Below are 23,795 nucleotides of genomic sequence, written 5' to 3'. Positions count from 1 at the left end.
GTACATTAAGATGCTTATCTTGAGTTTATCGACATCCCAAACAAGCTAAGAGCTGAATTTGTTGTTGTTTTAAAAATCAGTAAAATCTAGGCTAGGTTCCTAAATGGTCAACATTGTCCTTAGATGCATAAAAAACAAAACTGTTTTTGAAATTTTGAATAAATTATTCACAAGCGAGTAACAGACTTGTCTGTGTTTGGTTCGTGCTCCATTGTTGCAAAACCACACATTTAAAGAATTTGACAACATGAGTAAACCTACATGGATTGCTATAATAGACATCATGATTAGTTAATTGTGGCAGCTGTAATTGAAATAACAATTATTTATACACACAGTTGATAGGTGAACAAGTGTTTTGTGTCATAGCTGTTACTACAATGTATTTTAGCATAGTGGGAACACTGTACTGACCAATCAGCATCCAGAAATTTCATATTTATAATAAGCATTTTATAACACCTGTAGTTTTATTTCTTATTTGAGAATGTTTCCAGTGAAATTTGAGTTTTAAAAAATATAATTCATTCTTTTGATTGTAAAATAACCTTTGCAGTGAATTGGGAATTTGTGATGTGTCAATTGGAACCAGCTGACCTTTTTCTTTCTCTCTCTCTCTCTCGCTCTCCCCCTCCCTCCTTTGGTCTGCTTTTCACCGCTTCTGACAGTCTCGGATTAGTGAGCGTGCGAGTGTTGTGGCCTCATAAAGAGCAGCGAGAGGGTTGTAATGAACTCATAGCTCACTTAACCAAGCAGAGGAGAGAGACAGCTATTGCGCAGATTGCTTGACAGAATAAATGTGAGGTGAACAGTGTGATATTAGAATACATATGTTTACCCATTTGTCTGGAAATTGGTTTATATCTGTGTGATGCCCTCAATTATATCTGTGTGATGCAGACCACAACAGCAGACCTTTCTTAATGATGGCCAACATGTGACGTGGATACCTCTTCAGTTTATTCAATGCTTTAAGCTACCCTACAATGCACATTTTTGGCCGGTAGTCCAGAAGCCAAACAAATTAAGGCCACGTCACCTTGGTTTGATCAGGGAGCTTATTAAAGGATATTAAAAGAGCCATTTTTGCCTGGAGAGACATTCTGTGAATGAGCCTTGTTTGACCTGCTTGTCCTGCTGTGTATGTGTGTGTGCGTTTGTAAAGCCTCCTTTTAAACTAAGCCCTGGGTTTTCTTTGAAATAATGCATTTTAGAGTCAGTTTTCTTAAAGCCTGTTTTGATAAAGGATAATGATCTCAAATAGAGCACATAGGTTTAAGTTACAGTAACCCATTAAAGATGAATCGTACAACATTTCCATTTGTATAGCGCTTCCCCCTCCCTTTTTAGTCTTCCAATATCTCTTCTGGATGGACGTGAGGTGTCCCCTGTCATTGCGGCTTTTATGGATTTGTGTGATTAAGGCCATGGAATGAACCTGCTAATGGAAGGACACATGATGGAATCATCCACCCTTTTCTCCCCCCTTTTTCCCTGGTAGCTAAATTTTTTTTCCCCTGCCATCTGTGGATCAATATATCATGGGAGCCAGGTGGAGCTTGATCAAGGAAGTAAAGAAACATGCACGTACAGAATCAAATTTCCTAGCTCTCAAACTTCCTAACGGTATGACATTATCACAGTATGATAACCGTCGCAAAAAATACTACGGCACTACGGTATCACGGTATTGAGGCGCTTTGATAATATTTTTGCAATATAATATTTGGTTATGAAATTTGTGTGATAAACACACAGAAATATTTCAGTTATAACCAATTCTTGAACTTTAATTTGAATGTCTTCAACTTTAATCCTTTAACTTTTCATCTTGAACAAATCAAATAAAAAATCACATGTAAAACAATAATAACAGCATAAAAAAAATTGCAACTGGTATAGCAGTCAGATGAATATAAAAAAAACAATGTTGTTATTGTTATTTTATGATTTATGAAATTGAATTGTAATAATTTGTAATGATTATTACCCAGGCAAACATTTCAGATTTGTATGCGTTCAGTAATTTGTTGTATTTGTGATTCAGTTTAATTCTAAACAATGCCTACTGAAAATATACTATTTATTTGCAGTTTATTTATTGGCATTTTGTCCAATACTGTCTATTTTCACTGTCAGTTTCCAGCATACATTTTGTCAATGTCAGTTTCCTGCACACCAAAAGCCATGCACTTTGTAAACACAATTTAGTTAATGTTTTACTAATAAAACATATTATTATTAGTTTCAAACACATTGATGGCCTACTGTTGTGCTGCACTTGGCAAATAAAATAAAAATCAGTTGGCACTTTGATATTGAACGAGTGCTTAAAACCATTTGCTGCATTTGTGAATGTGACAGAAAGCATAAACATAATTTTAGCCTACCTAGTCATTCCATACATTTGAAGTCAGAATTTTACATACACTTAGGTTGACATCATTAAAACAAATCCACAGATTTAATAATAGCAAACTATAGTTTTGGCAAGTTATTTAGGACATCTACTTTGTCCGTGATGCAAGAAATTTTTCCAGCAATTCTTTCAATGTAATTGACTATATCCAATTCCAGTGGGTCAGAAGTTTACATGCACTAAGTTAACTCTGCCTTTAAGCAGCTTGGAAAAATACATAAAATGATGTCAAGCCTTTAGACAATTTGCCAAATAGCTTCTGATAGGAGGTGTACTGAATTAAAGGTGTACCTGTGGGTTTATTTTAAGGCCTAACTTCAAACTCAGTGCCTCTTTACTTGATATCATAGGAAAATCAAAAGAAATCAGCCAAGACCTCAGAATTCTTTTTTTTTTTTAGACCTCCGTAAGTCTGATTCATCTTTGGAGCAATTTCCAAGTGCCTGACGGTACCACTTTCATCTGTACAAATAATAGTATGCAAATAGAAACGCCATAGGACCATGCAGCTATCATACAGCTCAGGAAGAGTAGACACATTCTGTCTCCTAGAGATGAACATAGTTTGGTGCAAAAAATGCAAATCAGTCCTAGAACCTACAGCAAAGGACATTGTGAAGATGTTGGAGGAAACAGGTATACTAGTATCTATATCCACAGTCAAACTAGCCCTATATCGACATAAACTGAAAGGCTGCTCAGCAAGGAAGAAGCCATTGCTCCAAATCTGCCATAAAACCGTTTGAAAGAACATATGGGGACAAAAATCTTACTTTTTAGAGAAATGTCCCTGATTTAATGAAACAATGACCATCGTTATGTTTGTAAGAAAAAGGGTTAAGCTTGCAAGCCGAAGAACACCATCCCAACCGTGAAGCGTGGGGATGGCAGCATCATGTTGTGGGGGGGCTTTGCTGCAGGAGGGACTGGTGCACTTCTCAAAATAGCTGGCATCTTGAGGTAGGAAAATTATGTGTATATATTGAAGTAACATCTCAAGACATCAGCCAGGAATTTAAAGCTTGGTCGCAAATCAGTCTTCCAAATGGACAAGTACCCCAAACGTACCTCAAAAGTTGGGGCAAAATGGCTTAAGGACAACAAAGTCAAGGTGTTGGAGTGCTATCACAAAGCCATGACCTCAGTCTGATAGAAAATGTGTAGGCAGAACTGAAAAGCATGTGCGAGCAAGGAGGCCTACAAACCTGATTCAGTTACATGAGTTCTGTCAGGAGGAATGTGCCAAAATTCTAGCAGCTTAATTTGAGAAGCTTATGGAAGGCTGCCCATAATGTTTGACCCAAGTTAAACAATTTAAAGGCAATGCTACCAAATACTAATAAAGTGTATGTAAACTTTTGACCCACTGGGAATGTGATGAAAGAAATAATAGCTGAAATAAATAATTACCTCTACTATTATTCTGACATTTCACATTCTTAAAATAAAGTAGTGATCCTAACTGATCTAAGATGATTAAATGTCAGGAATTGTTTAAATGTATTTTGCTAAGGTGTATGTAAACGTCTGACTTCAACTGTATCATGTAAAACTACATTGAATCTGTTTTTTTTACGAAACAGGGACTATAATTTATTATCTTATTCAAATTCTGAGAAATGGTGCTTAATGTTTGAAGTGTTTGCCACCTGAGCCGTTTGTTTTGCGACCAACTTTACAGACTGGGTAACCATCAACATTGATGGTAACTTGTGGGTCTTCAACATACCCAAAGTAATCCCAGACAGTGGACTTCAACTGTGTTGTCGACGGAAATAAAGGTTCAGGCTCGGATATGTCTGTATGATTCGCTTGTGCTGCATTCATGTTGCTCTCCGCTCGTGCCGCACTTCTGATGTCTCCGCTCGTGCCGCAATTCTGATGTGCTCGTGATGTTCTGCGCTAACGACACCTGCATGTCACCCTTAAAATTGAGTGACTGTCGAATGTAACTAGGAATGTGCAATTTAAAGATTAATTTAATCTCACCAAGTTTATATGATGTTGTGTAAATGTCTCTTAATTAAACTGATTTGTATTTTAGAAAAGTTCTTTATATTTATGTAGTACCGTCAGTGAGAATATTTAAACGGTATGATAACCGTCCGTTTTAAAACCGAGGTATATAGTGAAACCTTGAAATTTAAAGAATGAACATTTTATTTTGGTGAGACATCAACACAATAAAAACCAATGCTGCGGCTATGTTTTTTTTCTTCTGGTCTGTCTGTATGCCTTCCTTCCTGCATGCTTGAAATTGAAAACAATGGGGCAGATTCACGAAGAATGAATTGCAGCTGGTAATGGCACAGTTTTTTTTGTACGTGCTCTCTGCACTGGTTTAGCGCCTGATTCACGATTGAAATTATACAGATCAGGCAACGGCGCAAACCCTCCCACAAAATCGCTGCTGACCGCAATTTGCACACGCAATTCTGATCTTGCGGCCCGATTCCGAGCGCAATATAGCGGAGTATGCCGCAGACCATCATATTTGCCGCACCCTGCCGGGACTGTACAGCATCACTTTGATCCGGATACCTGGATTATCTCTTAACAGGCCGAATGTGCACTTGATTGTTGCGCATCTGGATATATGCCAAGTTATAATGCTCTTCTCCATCATTTGATGATTATTTACTGCTGATATGATCGGTTGAAAATTTTCACAAACAACTCTTAAATAAAATACATTTTACCACCTATTTTCGTTTGGTGGTAATAGCGCAATCTAAATTTCGTGAGGCAGCTTTTGTGAATGATGTGTAGAAATTAGACCATTTTGCCTGGAATTACAATTACTTAATTTAAATACTCAAGACTCTGATTGCACTTGCTATGATAGATTGCAGATGGTTAGTGAATAAGATGTTTTTGCGCTGAAATACCACATGCAAAATTGACACAACCATTTAGTGAATCTGCCCCAAAGTGTGAGAACTCTACATGCTCGTGTTCCCTGATACATGCTCACACTGCTCGCTTCTAAACAAATAATGAGATTTAGTTTCTTCAAGTGCATCACTCCGAGACATCTTACAGTTTGACGGCAACAGTGAAATACCTGCATTTGGCAGGTGGCGGCTGCTAATTTCATACCCTGGGCTACCATTTAATTATTTGCTGACTTCCCAGCTCTGATTTTTCATTTGCCAATATTGTTGATCATGGTTTGTTAATGACTGCGCAATCTGCAACAAGATATTTGTCAGATATCGTCAATATCGGATTACATTGTCCTATCGCGCAGTCCTAATGTGCAACCCAAGTGATGTACTTAAAAGTAATTAACTTAATTGAAATACATATGGTAATGTAATTACATGACTTTTTTTAAAAGTACTTTTAAAAAGTAAGTTGATTACAGCAACTTATTTCTTAAGTCGAATTGCACCCAACACATATTGTAATTGAGGCTGACAATCTGCCTCAAACATCTCTTCTCTTTTGGGTGAACTATCCCTTTGACCTTTTCGTGCTCTCTTTTGTTTCTTGCTTTCACCTTTTGGCTCTCTCCCTCTGAGTGACCTGTTTATTTATGTTGGTTTATGGGCTCCCAATGTGCACTGCTTGGCAGTAACAGGATGCTGTGTTGATATGAAAGGGTTCGGAAAGTGTCTGAGAGAAGGCGGGAAGGAACAAGAGACCTGGGTACATTGGAAGAGACATTTAAAAGCACAGTTAATGAGGAACAGAAGTGGAAGGAGCGGTTGAGAGAAAGCCAGACGGGAGTGTTTGTACAGTCTTCCTCGCTTCATTGACTCATTTGCTTTGGCTCTTTTCTGATTACACACACTTCACTCTTCATGTGTTTCTGCTGCATGTGGTAGGATTTCTTACTATATAAGAGTCAGTTTGGGGACAAACGAATCAATTTCCAAGGACAACACTGCATAAATGAAACTTTATAACTTGTAATTCGATTTTTACATTTTAGCAGAGTTTCTTATACCAAAGTACAATCTGATTTAAGTGTCCTTGGGTTGTGTTTTGCTTGCAGGCCAAACAAAATCCTACGATGAATATTCATGATGTTAGAAGCTCTTATTTTGCGTATAGCTGGCTATTAATTGCCATGCAAATAATTGCTTGACAAAAACATAAATAAAATATATGATTTCCTTTATGGCTTTGTAAAAATATTGCAGATGTTGGACTTAATAACTATTAATAATTTAATAACTAACAATTATTTTATTTTAAATATTAAAATATGTTGAATAGTGCTTTAAATATTCAGGTATTTACAATTCTCATAAATATCTATTTTGTTATAGGATCTCAGTCCATTTTCCATTCCAACAATTATTTGGAACCCATTGCACTTTAATTTAGTATCATTGTAATATAATACTCATATTTATTTATTATCATTATTATTGATTTTAATAATCCTTATTACAATCATTATTCTTATGTTTTGTCAATGTGAAAATAGTGGCTGTTAAAGCCCTGAGCACTTTACATTCACAACACATACTGTATATTAGGGAAGTGGATTTCCACACTCGAGTTAATTTTGAGAGTTAATTTTGAGAGCTTTTAAACATTACTGCACTTTACAGGGAGAATTAAGTTGTGGATTTCATTGTATTTCTACTATTTATATAGATTCTTAGAGGCAGTATGTGATTTGGAATAAAAAGTGCACTATAATGGGGCCTGGGTAGCTTAACCCTCTGGGGTCGACGGATGCGTCCTGCTGGATATTTTCGTCATTACAGCAGAAACAACTTAAAATACTTTGGGTATACAGATATGTGTAAGACATCATTAGAGACTATAAAGGGTCTACTTTTATTTGTGTTCACTCACAATAACAAGAACACCTTGTGCTTTTGTAAAATAAGGAAAATAAAAAGGTTGAGCTTTCAGCTGTCTCTGTGTTCACAAGCGTAATTCAGAAACACGTCACAAAAATGAACTGAAACTCTGTGAATACTTATCACACAAACATGAAACATATGTCTAAAGAAAGCTTAAAATGTCTACTTTTAAATGAAACAATTCAAATTTAAAACAAATATTCTCCTGCAATACAGTCTGTTTGAAACAAAGCGACGTACAGTTTTTTTTACCGGTCCATCTAATTATCTGTAATGTGATCCCACCCACCAGCAGAGCGCGCCATTCATACGCTAATGTGCTGAGACGATCAACACAAATGTACACGCCCCCGACTGTGAGGTTGTAAACACATTTCATAATTGTTTCTGCGCGTTTGTAACGATACACAGGATTGTAAGGAAGGAGAAAACTCCAGGATTGTAAGGAAGAGTTAACATTTTCCTCAGCAGAAGAGCGGGACTCCGATGAACGTTTGTATTTTGAAGAGAGACTTGATCAAGCCGAGGATTTCGGACGAGTAAGTCATTTAGTTTTCATTAGTTGACATGCTATTTTATATAAACATGTACATATTTGACTAGTGGGACTGTTTACAGACTTGCCAGCCAGGATTCAGAGTATTGACATTTGAAATATGACTCCTAATAAGCAAGTTTTAGTTACATTTAAATGCTGTTTCGGCTAAAGCAATTATTTTAATTGTATGCTGTATAATATAAATATGATATATAATATGATATAAAAATAATATGAATGTTTAGAATATATTTTATCTAGTGTTTAAAATGCCTCATCAACAACAAAGCTTGTGCTTGCAAATGTGTTCAGGTTAAATGAGTAAAGTGCACTTTAAATATGCCCATATTAGAAAATCACCATCTTATAATGATTTCTGAAGGATGATGTGACACTGAAGACTGCAGTAATGATGCTGAAAATTCAGCTTTGATCACAAATTGCATTTTATATTTAAATAGAAAACTGTTCTTTTCAATTTGAAAGAAAGTTCAGAATATCAATGTTGTATTTTGGATCAAATAAATCCAGTCTTGGTGAGCAGAAGAGACTACATTTAAATGGTAGTGTAGGTCTAAAATTAAGTAAAGTCTTTATGTAAAGAAAATATATAGTCAGATTACTTCTTTTAACTGAAAACTTGATTCATTAAGTCTTCTCACATTCATTCTATCTCAGTCACATTCCTCATTGATAGGCCCAGGGGAGGGGTCTTTTGTCTCTCAGGTGTGAATTACAATCCATATTCATGATTATTCACGCCTCCTCGCATATTACCTTTTAACACTAAAATTGTCTTACAAAAGTTTGTACTATACTGTAGTACTATATTGTTTTGTATGAGTGAGTGATCAGTATGGTTTTCACATAATTTTGTAGCAAAAACTAGGCTACAAGATCCAGTTCTCAAAAGTCTTGTGGACAAATGTTTAGTACCGTAATTTCCGGACTATTGAGCGCACCTGAATATAAGCCGCACCCACTAAATTTAAAAAAATATATTATTTTGAACATAGATAAGCCGCACCTGTCTATAAGCCGCAGGTGCCTACCGGTACATTGAAACAAATGAACTTTACACAGGCTTTAACGAAACACAGCTTGTAACAAAAGTAAATAGGCTTTAACGAAACACGGCTTGTAACAAAAATAAATAGGCTTTAACGAAACACGGCTTGTAACAAAAATAAATAGGCTTTAATGAAACACGGTGTGGCAGCGGGGGCGTGGTCAAGCGCCCGTCTGGGAGAGAAAAGCGGTAAGGGCGCTTACATCAAGTGCTGAAAACTGTCACACTGGAAGTCATTGTCACTATCTTCCTCCTCTTGTGCACATGAAACCACTGAAGTCATCTCCTTCGGTGTCGGAGTTGAATAGCCTCAGCTTTAGTTGTCTTTTGCACTGAGTCAATTCATCACGCTGCTGTTTCCAACATCTCCCGTGCAGCAGCTCTATTTCCTTTTCCAACAGCCAGATCAATCGCCTTCAACTTGAAAGCTGCATCATATGCATTTCTCCGTGTCTTGATGGTGACAAAATGACTACTGTAATCAGAATGATGGGAAGTTTGAGCGCGCTCGATTTAATCTAAACAGTAAAAAAAAAAAGTTGTTTGACCTTAACCCGTTCGGCAATTTCATTGGTCTAATGAAAGCTTCATGCCGCCAAAAAACTGAGCACGTCACAGAATTTATTTTTTTTTTTTAAATAAAATTTGAAAGCGGGAAAAATCCATATATTAGCCGCATCGTTGTTTAAGCCGCGTGGTTCAATGCGTGGGAAAAAAGTTGCGGCTTATAGTCCGGAAATTACGGTATGTGTTATATGACCTTATTTCAGTGACTTCAAATTTTAGTTTTTTCAAAAACCATGCATAAACTTTATTTTCTCACAAATACAAACCTGTACACACATGTTGCTCACATATTATTGTAGCCCAGTTTGTGCTGAATACAGTGTTGTCAGACTTTAGCCATTAATATTTTTTTAAGCAACTGAAAAAAGCACATGTCAAGGCATGTCAACACTTCTCCAAGGCCCAAAATACCCTCAGACCCCAGAGGGTTAACAAGTATTGACACTGACTACCACCCCTGGAGTTATGGTTTCAAATCCAAGGTGTGCTGAGTGACTCCAACCAGGTCTACTAAGCAACCAAACTGGCCCGGTTGCTAGGGAGGGTAGAGTTACATGGGATAACCTTCTCGTTGTCATGATTAGGGGCTCTCACTCACAATGGGGTGCGAGGTAAGTTGTGCGTGGATCGCAGAGAGTTGCTTGAGCCTCCACATGCCGATTCTCCGTGGTGTCATGCACGACGAGCCACGTGATAAAATGCGTGGATTGACTGTCTCTGAAGCGGAGGCCACAGAGACTTGTCCTCTGCCTCCCGGATTGAGGCGAGTAACCGCGCCACCACAAAGACCTACTAAGTAGTGGGAATTGGGCATTCCAAATTGGGAGAAAAGGGGATTAAAAAATTTATAATTGTGGTTATCTCAAATAATCGTGATTAGTTCAAATAATTGTGATCAATTGGCATATGTGCATCCCAGATATTTGACATTTACAGCACTTCTGCTCAATGTTTCTTGGGCGTTGGACTATATGTATTGTGTCTAACTAAATTCCATCTCTTATTGTCTCCGCAGTGATTCTGAGTCCATTTGGACTGAACGGGATGTTGACCGGCCAGTCCTTCAAGCTCTCTGACCCCCCAACACAGAAGCTCATTGAAGAATGGAACCAGTTCTATCCCATCAGCCACACCTCCAAGGAGAGTGCAGATGAGAAAATGGAGGACATCGACTGGGAGGATGACTCACTGGCAGCAGTAGAGGTGCTTGTTGGTGAGTTGAACCTAAATATGATTTTTTTCACTTAAAGGGCTGTTAAATAGGAAAAAAAAAATTGCAGACAGTAAAAATAAAGCCTTTTGTCATTAATGCCAAACTTTCATATTACATAAGTTCAAAAATCATTAAGAGTGTAAAAGACAATAGAAAATTTGACTCTGTTTAAAGTATTTGTACATGTTAGGGCAGTGATTCTCAATATTTTTGGAAGAACGCCCCCCTAATTCATTCCCCTACCTATCTTCACTACAGTGGTTAGATGTAACATGATTTCTATAAAAAAAATAATGGCATTTTTGTTATTACAAATTGTAGGCCTACACTAAACACATGTAAAAACCAATAAATGCAAAATATAAACGTTTAAAAGTTGTAACAAAAATGTATTATAGTTCCTCACTTCCCTAATGTAGCCTGTGACACATTTAATAGAGCTGAAGTAGTGATATGATGATATGTATTATGAATCTATTTTTGCCTAAAGTACAGTTAGTGTTGCTATAGTAAATTAAAGTGTGGTCATGTAGAATTCTGTGCCGAATTTAAATGGTTTCTGTGTCTCGAGCCTTGCTTCTCACTGGTTTTGCAGCACTGCAATGATCTGAGTTTGCTCGTTTTAGAGCTTGATACTCTGTGAGTAAAAATGCACCTGCTATGCGCTCGCACTGCTTTGTCCATTGAGCCGTATCCACCTACAGATCCATACAGGTGCATTAACATGGAGTGGTGGTGGCGTAGTGGGCTAAAGCACATAACTGTTAATCAGAAGGTCGCTGGTTCGATCCCCACTGCCACCACCATTGTGTCCTTGAGCAAGGCACTTAACTCCAGGTTGCTCTGGGGGGATTGTCCCTGTAATAAGTGCACTGTAAGTCGCTTTGGATAAAAGTGTCTGCCAAATGCATAAATGGAAAATGGAAATTGTTTAATTTCATATTTAGTCCTTTCAGATGGAAAACATTTATACATATAAATGATGCGATCCAAAGTGCATTTGAACAGCGGTGAAACGCTTTCTTATGATGTGTTATAGTCATACGAGCAGACAGAGAAGTAAGATTGAAGAAAGTTTGGAGCAGAAGAAATAGAAATAAACTTTGTGTAAATAGTCAGCTTTATGCTAAGCTAAAATGCTATTTCTAGCCATTTTACATGCACATGTTACCAGACACAATCATATTTTTTTTTATCAAGAAAATTCACGTTGGATCATAATTTCTGTTTTTTCTAGGAAGAACTTTGATATTAGGGCAAAATCATATTCTTGATAATAATTTTTATATCTTTTTCCTGTAAAAATATCTAAAAATCCTTAAAACATGATCAATTTGATTTATCTTGTTTTAGAAACAACACTGCGTATAATAATTAGGTTTTCAGAGAATGTATTTTTAAATTTTGTAAAAAGTTTTTAGAGTCAAAACAAGTGAAGAAATCTACCAGTGCTGAAGAAGTAATCCAAAGTATTTAGAATATGTAACTGGCCTTGTGTAATCTAACGGAATAAGTTACAAATTACATTTTACAGCATGTATTCTGTAATCTGTAGTGGAATGCATTTCACAAGTAACCCTTCCAACCCTGGATTTATTTGATTACATTAATGATAAATATCCTCCATTTGTTGCCTAATGCCCACCTTTCTAATAATTTGCTTCCAGTGCCCCCTGGCATCCTTTGAACACCTATTGGGGGGTCGGTACCACCCCCGTTGACAACTCCTGTGTTAGGGAAACCTCAAAACTGATTACATCACTACTATCTGTAAAAAAAAAAACATGCTGTAACTTTTGTTTTACATGCTATAAATGATCTTATAAGAACTATATAATAAACAGAATGAAAGATGGGCAACTAAATATCTTTTAAAACCTGATATCAAGATTGTTTGAATTCAGATAGTTGGCCCTTATTTTATTACTGGCATGCCAATATTTAAACCAGCCTCACTTCTCTGTTATTGATTAATCGATAACAATATGGTCACAGATATATTGGTCATCATTAGTTGCTTATTGTGTAAATGTGTGGTTGTTTCCTCCCAGGTGGTGTGCGCATGGTGTATCCTGCATGCCTGGTGTTAGTCCCACAGTCAGACATCCCCAGTGTAACACCTGCGGGGTCCTCACACTGCAGTGCTGTCTATTCTAATGGCATACAAGTGCCTGGTTTAAACCGGGACCCCGCCATCTCCTCTGTGACCCTGACCCCTCCCACCTCACCTGAGGAGGCTCAGACAGGTAAACACGCCTCGACGCTGACTCAGACCCATGCAGCAATGTGATCAGGGTTCGTGCAAGGCGCTTGAATTTGGTTTTTCAAATTTAAGTCCTTTAAAACCCTTGAAAATAGCAATTTTGACTGAGAGGTGCTTAAAATGTTCTTGTAAAACACGTTGCTTACTTAATTTAATAAATGAAATGTATCTAGTTTCTGAAAAACATGACGACAGACCACTAGACCACTGCTGAAGCAGGCAGTGCGTAGACGACGCTGTTACATAGGCACCTGTTGCTTTTGGCAGCGCTGTTCAGAATGGGCTGCTCACAATCACTTGTTACTGGAGGATTTAAAAAATTTATTTGATAGATACTGCTGTGGCGGATTAAACTAAGTATGAATCCTTGCAACTTAATTAAAAATTACTCTCCAGAGTGAAAAAATTTTATGAGATGTAAAATGGTCTGAGATTTGAATGCAGATCAATGGAGGATTCAGTTTTGTGAGTCGTCTAGCACCCCCTTGTGTAAAGAAAGCTTGGTGTATCACAAAATATGTTATTTCTGACAACATTTGGGTCAATGTCAAAATATGTTGACAAAGCTTTCATATAGTGAATTTTTTTTTTTTTTAAATAATTAAAAGGTATCATTCTATAACCTAACCTTTATTGAAATTAAATGGCTTGTTTTATTTAGAACATATAGTTGAAGTTGTCAATTCACCTGGTACAACACTTCTAAGACATTTAAAGTTATTTCTGTTTTATTTTGTGTAAGGCCAAACAAGTGTGCAAAAAAACTAAACAAAATTATTAATAATAATTTAAAAATAATATTTGTCCCTTTATTTCATGGCATTGGTGTTATCAATGATAAAACCTTTTTTATGTTTAAATTTTTTTTTTAAACAAACATTTGTGGAAAATAATTTTTACGGTCAAAGTTCAGAGGCTGTATAATATCATAGTGTGATTTTTCCCAGCATATGAAAAAGTAATTAATTCACATTTTAGCTAATGTTTTCACACAAAAATATTTGGTGTTGTACCCCATTGAACCCTCATTAGTGTTAATGTAATGTTAACCAGCTTCTTTCGTGAAACAAAAACCGAACTAATTGGATCTTTTGTAACTTTCGGTCAGTTCCTCGCCAAAATCTGTTGTGTGACTTTAGAAAACATGGAACATTGCACATGAGTCTTATGGACTGCCGTTTACAGACACAGTTATGTACTTTTTAAGGGAGCATACCACAATTGCACTTCAATTTCGTCATGAATGAACCAAGAATTGTTACTGTGAGAATGTGTTGTTAAAGATGAGATATGTTGAACTTGTAAAAAGTGTTGTTTTATAAAAATAAATAACTTTTTTTATTTATTTTTATTAACTTTAATTTATTTAAAATTAACAAATAAAGAATTTGTTTTAATGACATCTCGAGCATAGTCCTTGAAAACAAATAAAAATATGCTTAAGTCCTTGAATTTAACTTGCGTCTGTACAAACCCTGTGTGATGGAATTCAAAATCATGATTTGCCACACAGCACAAACAACAGCTTACAGCAACTTCAAATGTGTCTCATCCAATCAGAATTTTGTTTCAGTCCAATAATGTGGCATCCAAATACAAGTTATACAAGTTATTGTCATGTTTTTTATTTGCATATTTCATTGTCTGCTACGCACTCCCATTTTTTCATCTTTCTTTCCCTATCCAGTCCACTCTCATTCTGAGCAAAAGTGGATGCGGTTGCCAATGGCAATGGATGGATTCACTGTTGACCGCACTAGTCACCACGGTGGCAAAATTCCACGCAGGATGGCCAATCAGGTGGTCGAAACTGTCTGGCAGGAGTGCAACATCAACCAAACTCAGAACAAGTAAGTGTGCTCAGACATGCTCCAATGAGCTCAGAGCTTATCTTGGATCTGATAATCCCATTTCACAGTCATGCTAAATCAAACACAGAGCAATAATGCACAATCAGACAAACACCTCTGAGCCACAGGATGTTTTATATTTATTACTGTTTATTAAAGAAAAAAAATAAGCATAACTTCTGTGAAGTATTATGTATTTTTGTGATTTAGGGTAAGTTTCACAATTACAAGAATAGAGTGGCTTGATGCAGTATTCAAGCCTAGGGTTTTCACGGTTTTACTCTGAACAAGGGACAACAACGGTGTAAAATTTTATATGGGGTAAAAGGGGGAAACATTATGGATGGAACATCGAATATCAGTACAATAGCCTAATGAATAGAATAGCCTTAAATAAAGAATAGTTGCCTAATGAAGAGTTTGCGACCCATGAAAAATGAACCTAAATAATGCATTAAAGCCAGATGTTCTTTACCAACGTATCAAATTACTCCTGCAGCAAAGTACGGGCACTGACAGAAGACATTTAATTGCAGGTAGCGAATATAATGTGCATGGTGGGTAACTGTATCTCGGATTCGGAATGACACAGGAAATGCTGTTAGACACACAGGCATGCGATTGAAGATACAGACTTTATTGTATTTTTAAGAACAGATGAAAGAATACCTGTCTGTGCGTATGTCTGACACGCTGTATGTTCGGAGGTGTACAGTCTCATGGAACACGATAATGTAAAGGGTTCTCACTCTTTCTTTGTTTCAGTCTTCTGAAAAGATTTTGCAAGAATATTATTGTATATGAGAATGCTGCAAATGACCTCTGACCATCTCTGCTCAGGAGGTACAGTGCGTTCTGTTCACTTTATTTCCACAGAGCAGTTCTTTGTGAGCTCAACTCTGCAGGGTCACTTTATATATAGCCTATACATATGTGATTAAAACCTAAAATAATACAAAAACACGTTCTCCTCGAACCATGATTTATATTTAAGTGGTTATTATCATTATAATTATTTTGTTTACATTTTTAATTGTATTTAGATCTTAACCACTTCTATGGTGGCCGACAGAGCTCAACGTGTTGCAACCTAAAGAAGCGCAAGCAAATAGAAAAAAACGCATGCAAATAGAAAAAAACGCATGCAAATAAAAAAACACCCGCAAATTAAGAAAACATCTTCATCAGTTTCACAACACACGTGCTCCAAATATTCACAACACAACAAAATACAAAAACGCGCTGCAAAAGCTCACAACACAACCAAATACAGAAACGCGCTGCAAGTAACACAGAACACAACGGAAATGTTTCCGGGGGAACCAAATAAGTGACGAACCCCGCACGTTATTGCACGTGAGCATCCCTATGCCCTACTCCCTTCGAAGGGCAGACGGCAGAGCTCTTCAAGTGGGACTTTGGAGTGAGCATGGCACTAGTGTGCCATTTATGTAACCATTTGGAACGCACTTGATGAAGGAAGCAATGAAAGACAACTTCCAACGTAATTATTTTCACCTGGGATGTTCCCATGACAACGCAGCACGTTGTCCATCAGCTGAATAGCTGTTCTGAGGACAGAAATATAATGCTGTTATCATAACGGTTGCAAATAAATTTATATTTACTTTACAAAAAAACTTTTAAAATATGCGTTTAATATATCCGTTATATATCTGTGTGTCAGTGTCTCAACTTTAAAACATTGGACCCTACATTACCTACACCTTCTTATGAAACTTTTCTTTATGAAAATTTAAACATAACATTAAACAATTTGTATAGTGTAACTCAGAGCCATGGAGAGAATGGCTCTGGTGTAACTGATGTAAAGATTAATATCTTTCCTTCATGTTCTTCTTCTCTATCTTTTTTATTTATTTTAGTTTTCAGCTCATTGTTCTTTTCTGATTTCTGATGATATTGAACATATTGTTAATACATGTATATTGTATACAATTTGTATGTCATAAAAAATTAATCTCTGTATGTTTTGCGGAAAAAAAAGTTAAAATAAATAAAATAAAATAAAGTAGAATTTTGAGCTGTAAGCAAAGAGTAGAAGAACTATAAAAAAGTATAATATTCCAATATAATATTATAATATTATTTCTATATACAATATATTACAATATTATTTTAATATTATAGTTTATTTATAAAAAAAATATATAGGCTTTCACTTCTTGTCAATATCAGTGCTTTGCTGTAAGCACCTCCAAGCGGGGTTCGTCACTTATTTGGTTCCCCCGGAAACATTTCCATTGTGTTCTGTGTTACTTGCAGCACGTTTCTGTATTTGGTTGTGTTGTGAGCTTTTGCAGCGCATTTCTGTATTTTGTTGTGTTGTGAATATTTGGAGCACTCGTGTGTTGTGAAACTGATGAAGATGTTTTCTTAATTTGCGGGTGTTTTTTTTATTTGCATGCGTTTTTTTCTATTTGCATGCGTCGTCTTTAGGTTGCAGCACGTTGAGCTCTGTCGGCCACCGTACACTTTATTATTTTAATTGCTTTTTTGATTCGTTTGAAGTGCAATTTGAATTTAGAAATGTCTTTGGTTTTATTTTTTAAATAACTTTAATTTTCAATGCAATTGAATCCCTCAGCCAATCCCTCAGCCGGGGGTAGACAATGTAATTGGGTATTGTGATATTTTTATTTCATATAAAAATATCGTGAACATATCGCCCAGCACTACTAGGAGGGAACAAACAAATGTATTCACACACATTCAAAGTCATTACCCTTCCGTAGCAGCTAAACTGGGACCTGGTATAAAAGGTAATAAAACACCAACATTAAACCTGTAACAACCCACAATAAATGATGTATTTGCCAGACAATTAAATACCCGACTGGTAGCTCATGATGGTGAGAATGCTCAGATGAAGTAGGTTCATTGCCAAAGAGATGTTGCACTTCATAACGGTTGAAAAGCCATCTTTCATTAAGTTGAACAACACACAATTTAATTCCAATAAAATAAAAATCAGTTTCATTTGAATTATTAGTTAAAATAAATAAAAAAATAAAGTTTAAAGTTTGAATTCAAGCTGCCTTGCGTTATTGTGTAGGCTATTGCTTAACGAAAATTACCCCCATAGTACCACTTAGCATCCAACCAGCGGTAATACCACTGTTTGATCAGTTTGAAAATTTCACTGGTGTGAAAATGATGATATCGTGGCAAGTCTATTCAAGCCACCCTGTAAATTGTTGTATGAACAGAATAATTTGAGAGTCATGCTTCTAGTAAGTACGGTTGTCACTCCTAAACACTGACTTCGTAAAAGTAGCTAAAGAGACTTTGCAGTAGATGCAGGGAGTTTGATTCAGATCTTTTATCCTTGTGTCTCCACAGACGCAAATTCTCCGCCACAGTCTCCAACGGGACCAACGAAGAGGAGACACTGACAAAAGTGGGTGCCTGGGACTTTGTTGAATCCACACAGAGATCAAACTGTAACTGTTCAAGGTACAGATGCATTCACACACACACTTTACTCTCAAAAGCTCTCCTTATTTAACTGTCCCATGTTGCTGCTGCCACTAATCACTTTTCAGATCTTACAATTTCATTTGTCACTGTGAAATGGCAGGCATGAAGTGTGCCGTGGAGTAATAAAGAAGCTCTAGTATAGTCTAGTCCTAGTAATTTTCTACATAGACTAATTGATTTTAAGCAATGACTTATAAACCCTTAAACAGACCTACCATGAGCTCCGAGGTTGTTAATCGATTGTATTTGCTTCTGTTGAAGCCATTGTTCCATGTTATTTCACCTTCATATTTTTTAAAATACGTGTTTAATAGTGGAATTCCTGGTGAAGAACTGCAATTCCCATGATCCTGAAGAGAAAACATCAACCAGATACAGTTGAAGTCAGAAGTTTACATACACCTTGTAAATGTTACACCAAAAACATCTCGTCTTAAGCTTCTCACAATAAGTTGCTGGAATTCTGTCTCATTTCTCCAGACAGAACTTTGTGAAACTGAGTCAGGTTTGTAGGCCTCCTTGCTCGCTCACGCTTTTTCAATTCTGCCCTCAAATTTTCTATCGATTGAGGCCAGGGCTTTGTAACGGCCACTCCAATACCTTGACTTTGTTGTCCTTAAGCCATTTTGCCACAACTTTGGAGGTATGCTTGGGGTCATTGTCCATTTGGAAGACCAATTTGCGACCAAGCTTTAACTTCCTGGCTGATGTCTTGAGATGTTGCTTCAGTATATCGACATAATTTTCCTTCCTCATGATGACATCTATTTTGTGAAGTACACCAGTCCATCCTGCAGCAAAGCCCCACCACAACATGATGCTGCCACCTTAATGCTTAACGGCTGAATTTTCCAAACTGCTTAAAGGCACAGTTCACTTGGTGTATGTAAATTTCTGACCCACTGGAAATGTGATAGTCAACTTAAAGTGAAACAATTGTTGGAAAAATGACTTAATTACTTTATATGTCCTAAACGACTTGCAAAAACTATAGTTTGCTAATATGAAATCTGTGGAGTGGTTAAAAATTAGTTTTAATGACTTAAGTGTATGTAAACTTCTGACTTCAACTGTAATTGCAGCTAACCAAGCAAGTCAAACGAGTTTGTGAATGACGCAACGGAGTAGTTCTCCCTACACTCTCACAGTATGTATATATATTTGCATATATCTAAATATTTTGCAACATAATTAAAATATTGTTTAATATACATATAATCAACAAACCATTTAAAATCAATAGTTTTAATTTTTTCATATATTGGTTTTAAAAACATCATTCACTATGCTTCATGGAATTGTAGTTTATTCCCTCATTTAAAACAAAAGGTCAAATTTTTGTACCTTTTGTCCGACTTTCAAATTATTTTTTGCTTCAAATCAGAGTTTGTATCTTTGTGATTCACCTCGGAGCTGGTTGATTTGGTTCGGTTCATGGCTTAGAACTCTTTAATGAAGGATTTTATGCTAACCCCAAGGGAAACAAATAATGGTGAAAAATATTTCCTGAACACAGATGACTGAAAAGGTGGGCAGGCACTGTTGGGCTCTATTACACTACTCTCTGGAATACTTGATTGTGATTTTAGGTTTTTTTGCAACATTTTTTGGTCCAATATTTTTGTATATTGGCCACTTAAGTATGTAGTTGAATGTCGTACCAGTTAACTGATTTCCCACATAACTGTGCTAGTTTCAAGGCTCTCTTATTCTTTTGCGGTCTTCTCTCATAATAAAATTATTTCAACTCAAAATAATTTCAGTGTTTCATGTCCTTTTATTGATTTATTTGGTAAGTAGCCGTGTAATAGCATTGTTTTACAAAAATTACCGACTGTTCATTATCCCTGAATTATGTTTGTTTGGGTGTGAAGGTATGTGTTAATGCTTTTCCGAGGACTCTCTAAACAGTTATGCACTCTTTCAGACTGCAAGCACACTCAAATATATAGACTGATGTTTGGACATAGGTCTGTGTACTCACACCCAGTGGTGCACCAATCAGAAATTTTGAGGCGATACCAATCTCCGTTCTTTTAACACTAAGATCATCCAATACTGATTTAAAAGTGCCCTTTGCCACACTTTTGAAAGTTCTATTGTGCAGTTAAATGTTTATGCTCCACACAGTTAAATTATGGTAAAACTTTACAAAAAGGTTCCATTTGTTAACATCATTTAACAACATTACTGTAGTTAAAATTAAAACTTAATGTTAGTTACAACATGTACTATTACATTTTTTAAATCAATAGTTGTATTAGTTATCATTAGTTAATTCACTACGAACTAACAATTAACAATTGTATTTTGATTAATAAATGCTGTAAAAATATATTGTTCATTGTTTGTTCATGATACCTAATGCATTAACTAATGTTAAAGAAATGAAACTGTAAAACTTGGTAAAATTGTTACCAAAATTACATTAATTGTGAATTGCTAACATTTATTTGTATTGAAAACCGTTATTAATAGTTCTGTTGCCAATATCAAATGGTCATTGTGGCATACTGGCAACCAAAATTGTGCATTCCAAATTGGGGAGAAAAGAAAAAAATGAAAATATATCCATTACAAGCTCTAAAACTGCTCCAGTGAGAAATCATTCATATCTATGATTTGTTTACTATCTTTGACATTTTTCTAAAACACAAATCACTGATTATTAAGGAACATTTGTGACGATGTTATGCATGATTCAAATGTAATTGCTGTTATTAGCAATTGACCAACATTAATCTGGTTTAAATTGGGATCCTTACAGAATAGCGCTGAGATGAGTGACTGAAGAGATATTTAGAGCACCTGGAGAGCGCACAAGTTTGATTGACACTGAGAGTGAGCATATTGAAGGGAGTGAAGCTGAAAGTGCTTATGATCGCTCAAACAGTCTCTATCCCTCAACACAACGTCTGATTGTCACAACTCACGTTACATCACATATGCTCAGATTTGTAGACCCGTGTTTATTTGTTGTTTAATACATTTTTATACCCATTTGCTGTCTCTTTATCCTCTCCATGCTCACAGTGCAGCGAGTATAACTATAGGCATAACTACCATAATGACTCCAGAAAATGAACAACTTAATATTCAAACACGTGTAATTCTTACAAATTATTTAAGACAAACCTGCATATTCATCTGAAATTGTCTGAAAGTTTATATTTATGAATACTTATAATTGCCAACAATTCACCCTCCAGAGGCCACAATGTCATGCATCAAGGGCTGAGAAAGCGCTCATTCATTAGAGTAGCAGTGTATGTGTGATTCCCTGCAAGCTGCAAAAAAAGATAATTCCTATTACTAGGCACGGTCGTCGATCACAGACTTAAGATGAAGATCGGCCGATTTAGATCAGTGGCCGATCAATCAGTGCACCCCAGTTCACACCCTCTGGGTTCTGACCACAAAGTAGCCTGTGGTTTCTTTGCTTAAATATTCCTCGACCCCCAAACTCCCACACACTACATATGAACTGCACACTCTAGCCTTTCTCTCAAATACTATCGCACATACACCAAACCATTTAATATCTGTGCCAGGCTAAAGTTTCCTGGCTTTGTAACCTGAGTGGTTGTTGTGAAAGGATTGCACTGGGTGTTTGTAAGGGAGGGAAGAAAGCGGTGTATTAAAAGCGTTCAGAGGTTGAGAATGGTAACTGACACTTTAGCACACCATAATAAATGAGAAAGACTGAACCCGCAGGGAAAGTCTGTCAGCTGTGTTTCTTTACATATCGCATATAAAGTGTGGACACACGTTATCAGGTCAGACAGACTCTGATAGCAGTGGAGTGCTTGTTGTTAAAAGCATATTGTAGCTATTTCTCAAGCCTGTCCTTGGACTCGACAAGTGGTAAATCTTTATTCAAGGATCCTATAATGATTTAAAAATATCCAATAATGACCTAATTAAGAAACTTTTACATTTTTCAGTTAAATGACTTAAAGGCCTATTAAACCAGAATTTTTTTTTTAGAAACCCTGAATGAATAAAAAAATAAATAATGATTTGTGGTAATAAGCTTTCTTATTAATGATATCATCAATTCTTAACTAGTAACTCTGCCTCATGCCCCAAATCAGTGATGTGGTGTATTAAAAGCTATCTCTTTCTTATCAGGCACAAATCACTGAAGCAGAGATCAGGCAGTACGCCCGGCCAGCCGCCCACCACTGGTCAGACCCAGCTGCCATCTATCAAGCACAAAGCCGGGGAGAAGCCAGAAAAAGGTGACAAACAACAGAAACGCCCGCAAACACCTTTCCACCACCGCAACTCTGTCTGTGAAGATGTTTCCATGGAAACTGATGCCTCTGCAGGCCAGCGCTTGGCCCTTAGAGGTCAGGAGGGCGGCCGATTTCCTGGGCTCCGTCCATCTGATGTGAGCACTGGCTCTAAACCTCCACAACTACACAGTGGGGGCAGAGCTACCATGTGCGCCAGTGGACCGACAGAGATGGAAGGCTCCCCTCGACCACCACCGCTGAGCCCACACCCCTGCAAACGGAGCGAGGAATCCTCTGAGGTCAAGAATCCGTCAACCCCCCATAGCCAACAATTTTCCCCTCCCTCCGTGGAGCCTTGCCTCTTGCCCCAGAAGGGCCCAGATGACACCCGTTTGGAGCCACTCACTGAGCCTTTCCCCCCTGCATACACTGAGCCCTTGGAGCCCACCCCGTATATCAGTGCTGCAGTTCACCTGGAAGACAATGAAAGTCACACGCCATGGAGATTCTTTAACATACCACGTAGGAAAGATTCAGAGTTTCCCACACCATCGCTACCAGGAGATAAACTCAGAGAAGAGACATTAATCGGAGCTGAAGGAATTATGTCTGTTACAGAGTAAGTATTAGATTCTTTACAACCATCACAACATGTAAAGCAGCCTGTTCTACACTTTTGTAACAATTTTCCCCTTTTGCCAAGTTTTTATGTTATTCAAAAATAGCACAACAATTCACTCTCACTCATGATAGAAATGGCTGAACCTCAAAACGTGAGAGCAAACGAGAGAGTTTTGGGTACTTTGCTGTATATAAATCATTGGACAAAAGTATGAATGTGAGAAGAGTGAAGATGATAGAACAGAGTGCAAATCAAAGATTTGAATATTTTGTTCAAACTTTTAAGAATGCAGTGAAAGCAGACATTGCTGCCAAAACCAGGACTGCTTAGAGGCTGAATATAAATGTATAAATATTGAATGTTTCTGGTTTAATACAAATTAAACTTTATTGACAGTGTTTGTTGCATATTTTTGATTTCGACAGAAAATAGTTTTGACTCATCCACCTTCTTTTAAAGAAAGAAAATAGTGTTCAGCAAGACACATAATTTAATTTAACGTGTCCAATACACAAAACGTTGACCATACACTATTTTAAAATACTGCTGCAGTACTTAAAAATATTATATGTTAACATGACTTTACTGTGATAAAATCATTTACTAATCTTGTCTGTGTACAGTTGCCCAATATTTCTATCTTTGTTGTCTTGACAATGCAGTGCTAGTAAACCCTGTTGCCAAAATCC

The 23,795-nt window shown here is 36.7% G+C and overlaps 1 protein-coding gene across 1 annotated transcript in view; it reads left to right on the top strand.

Annotated features, from left to right (window-relative positions):
• Positions 1–23,795, top strand: part of med13a (mediator complex subunit 13a) — a 133,017-nt gene that overhangs the window by 63,612 nt on the left and 45,610 nt on the right. Inside the window, exons 5-9 of the mRNA XM_052115637.1 lie at positions 10,435–10,632; positions 12,684–12,878; positions 14,583–14,745; positions 18,109–18,222; positions 22,378–23,103. Of these exons, the coding sequence (XP_051971597.1) occupies positions 10,435–10,632; positions 12,684–12,878; positions 14,583–14,745; positions 18,109–18,222; positions 22,378–23,103 (1,396 nt within the window). The remainder of the gene's footprint in view (positions 1–10,434; positions 10,633–12,683; positions 12,879–14,582; positions 14,746–18,108; positions 18,223–22,377; positions 23,104–23,795) is intronic.

Source organism: Xyrauchen texanus, chromosome 43 (genome assembly GCF_025860055.1).
Source record: "Xyrauchen texanus isolate HMW12.3.18 chromosome 43, RBS_HiC_50CHRs, whole genome shotgun sequence".
NCBI classification, from domain to species: domain Eukaryota; kingdom Metazoa; phylum Chordata; class Actinopteri; order Cypriniformes; family Catostomidae; genus Xyrauchen; species Xyrauchen texanus.
Note: the sequence above shows the minus strand (reverse complement) of the source record. Positions and strands in the feature narration are given on the sequence as shown.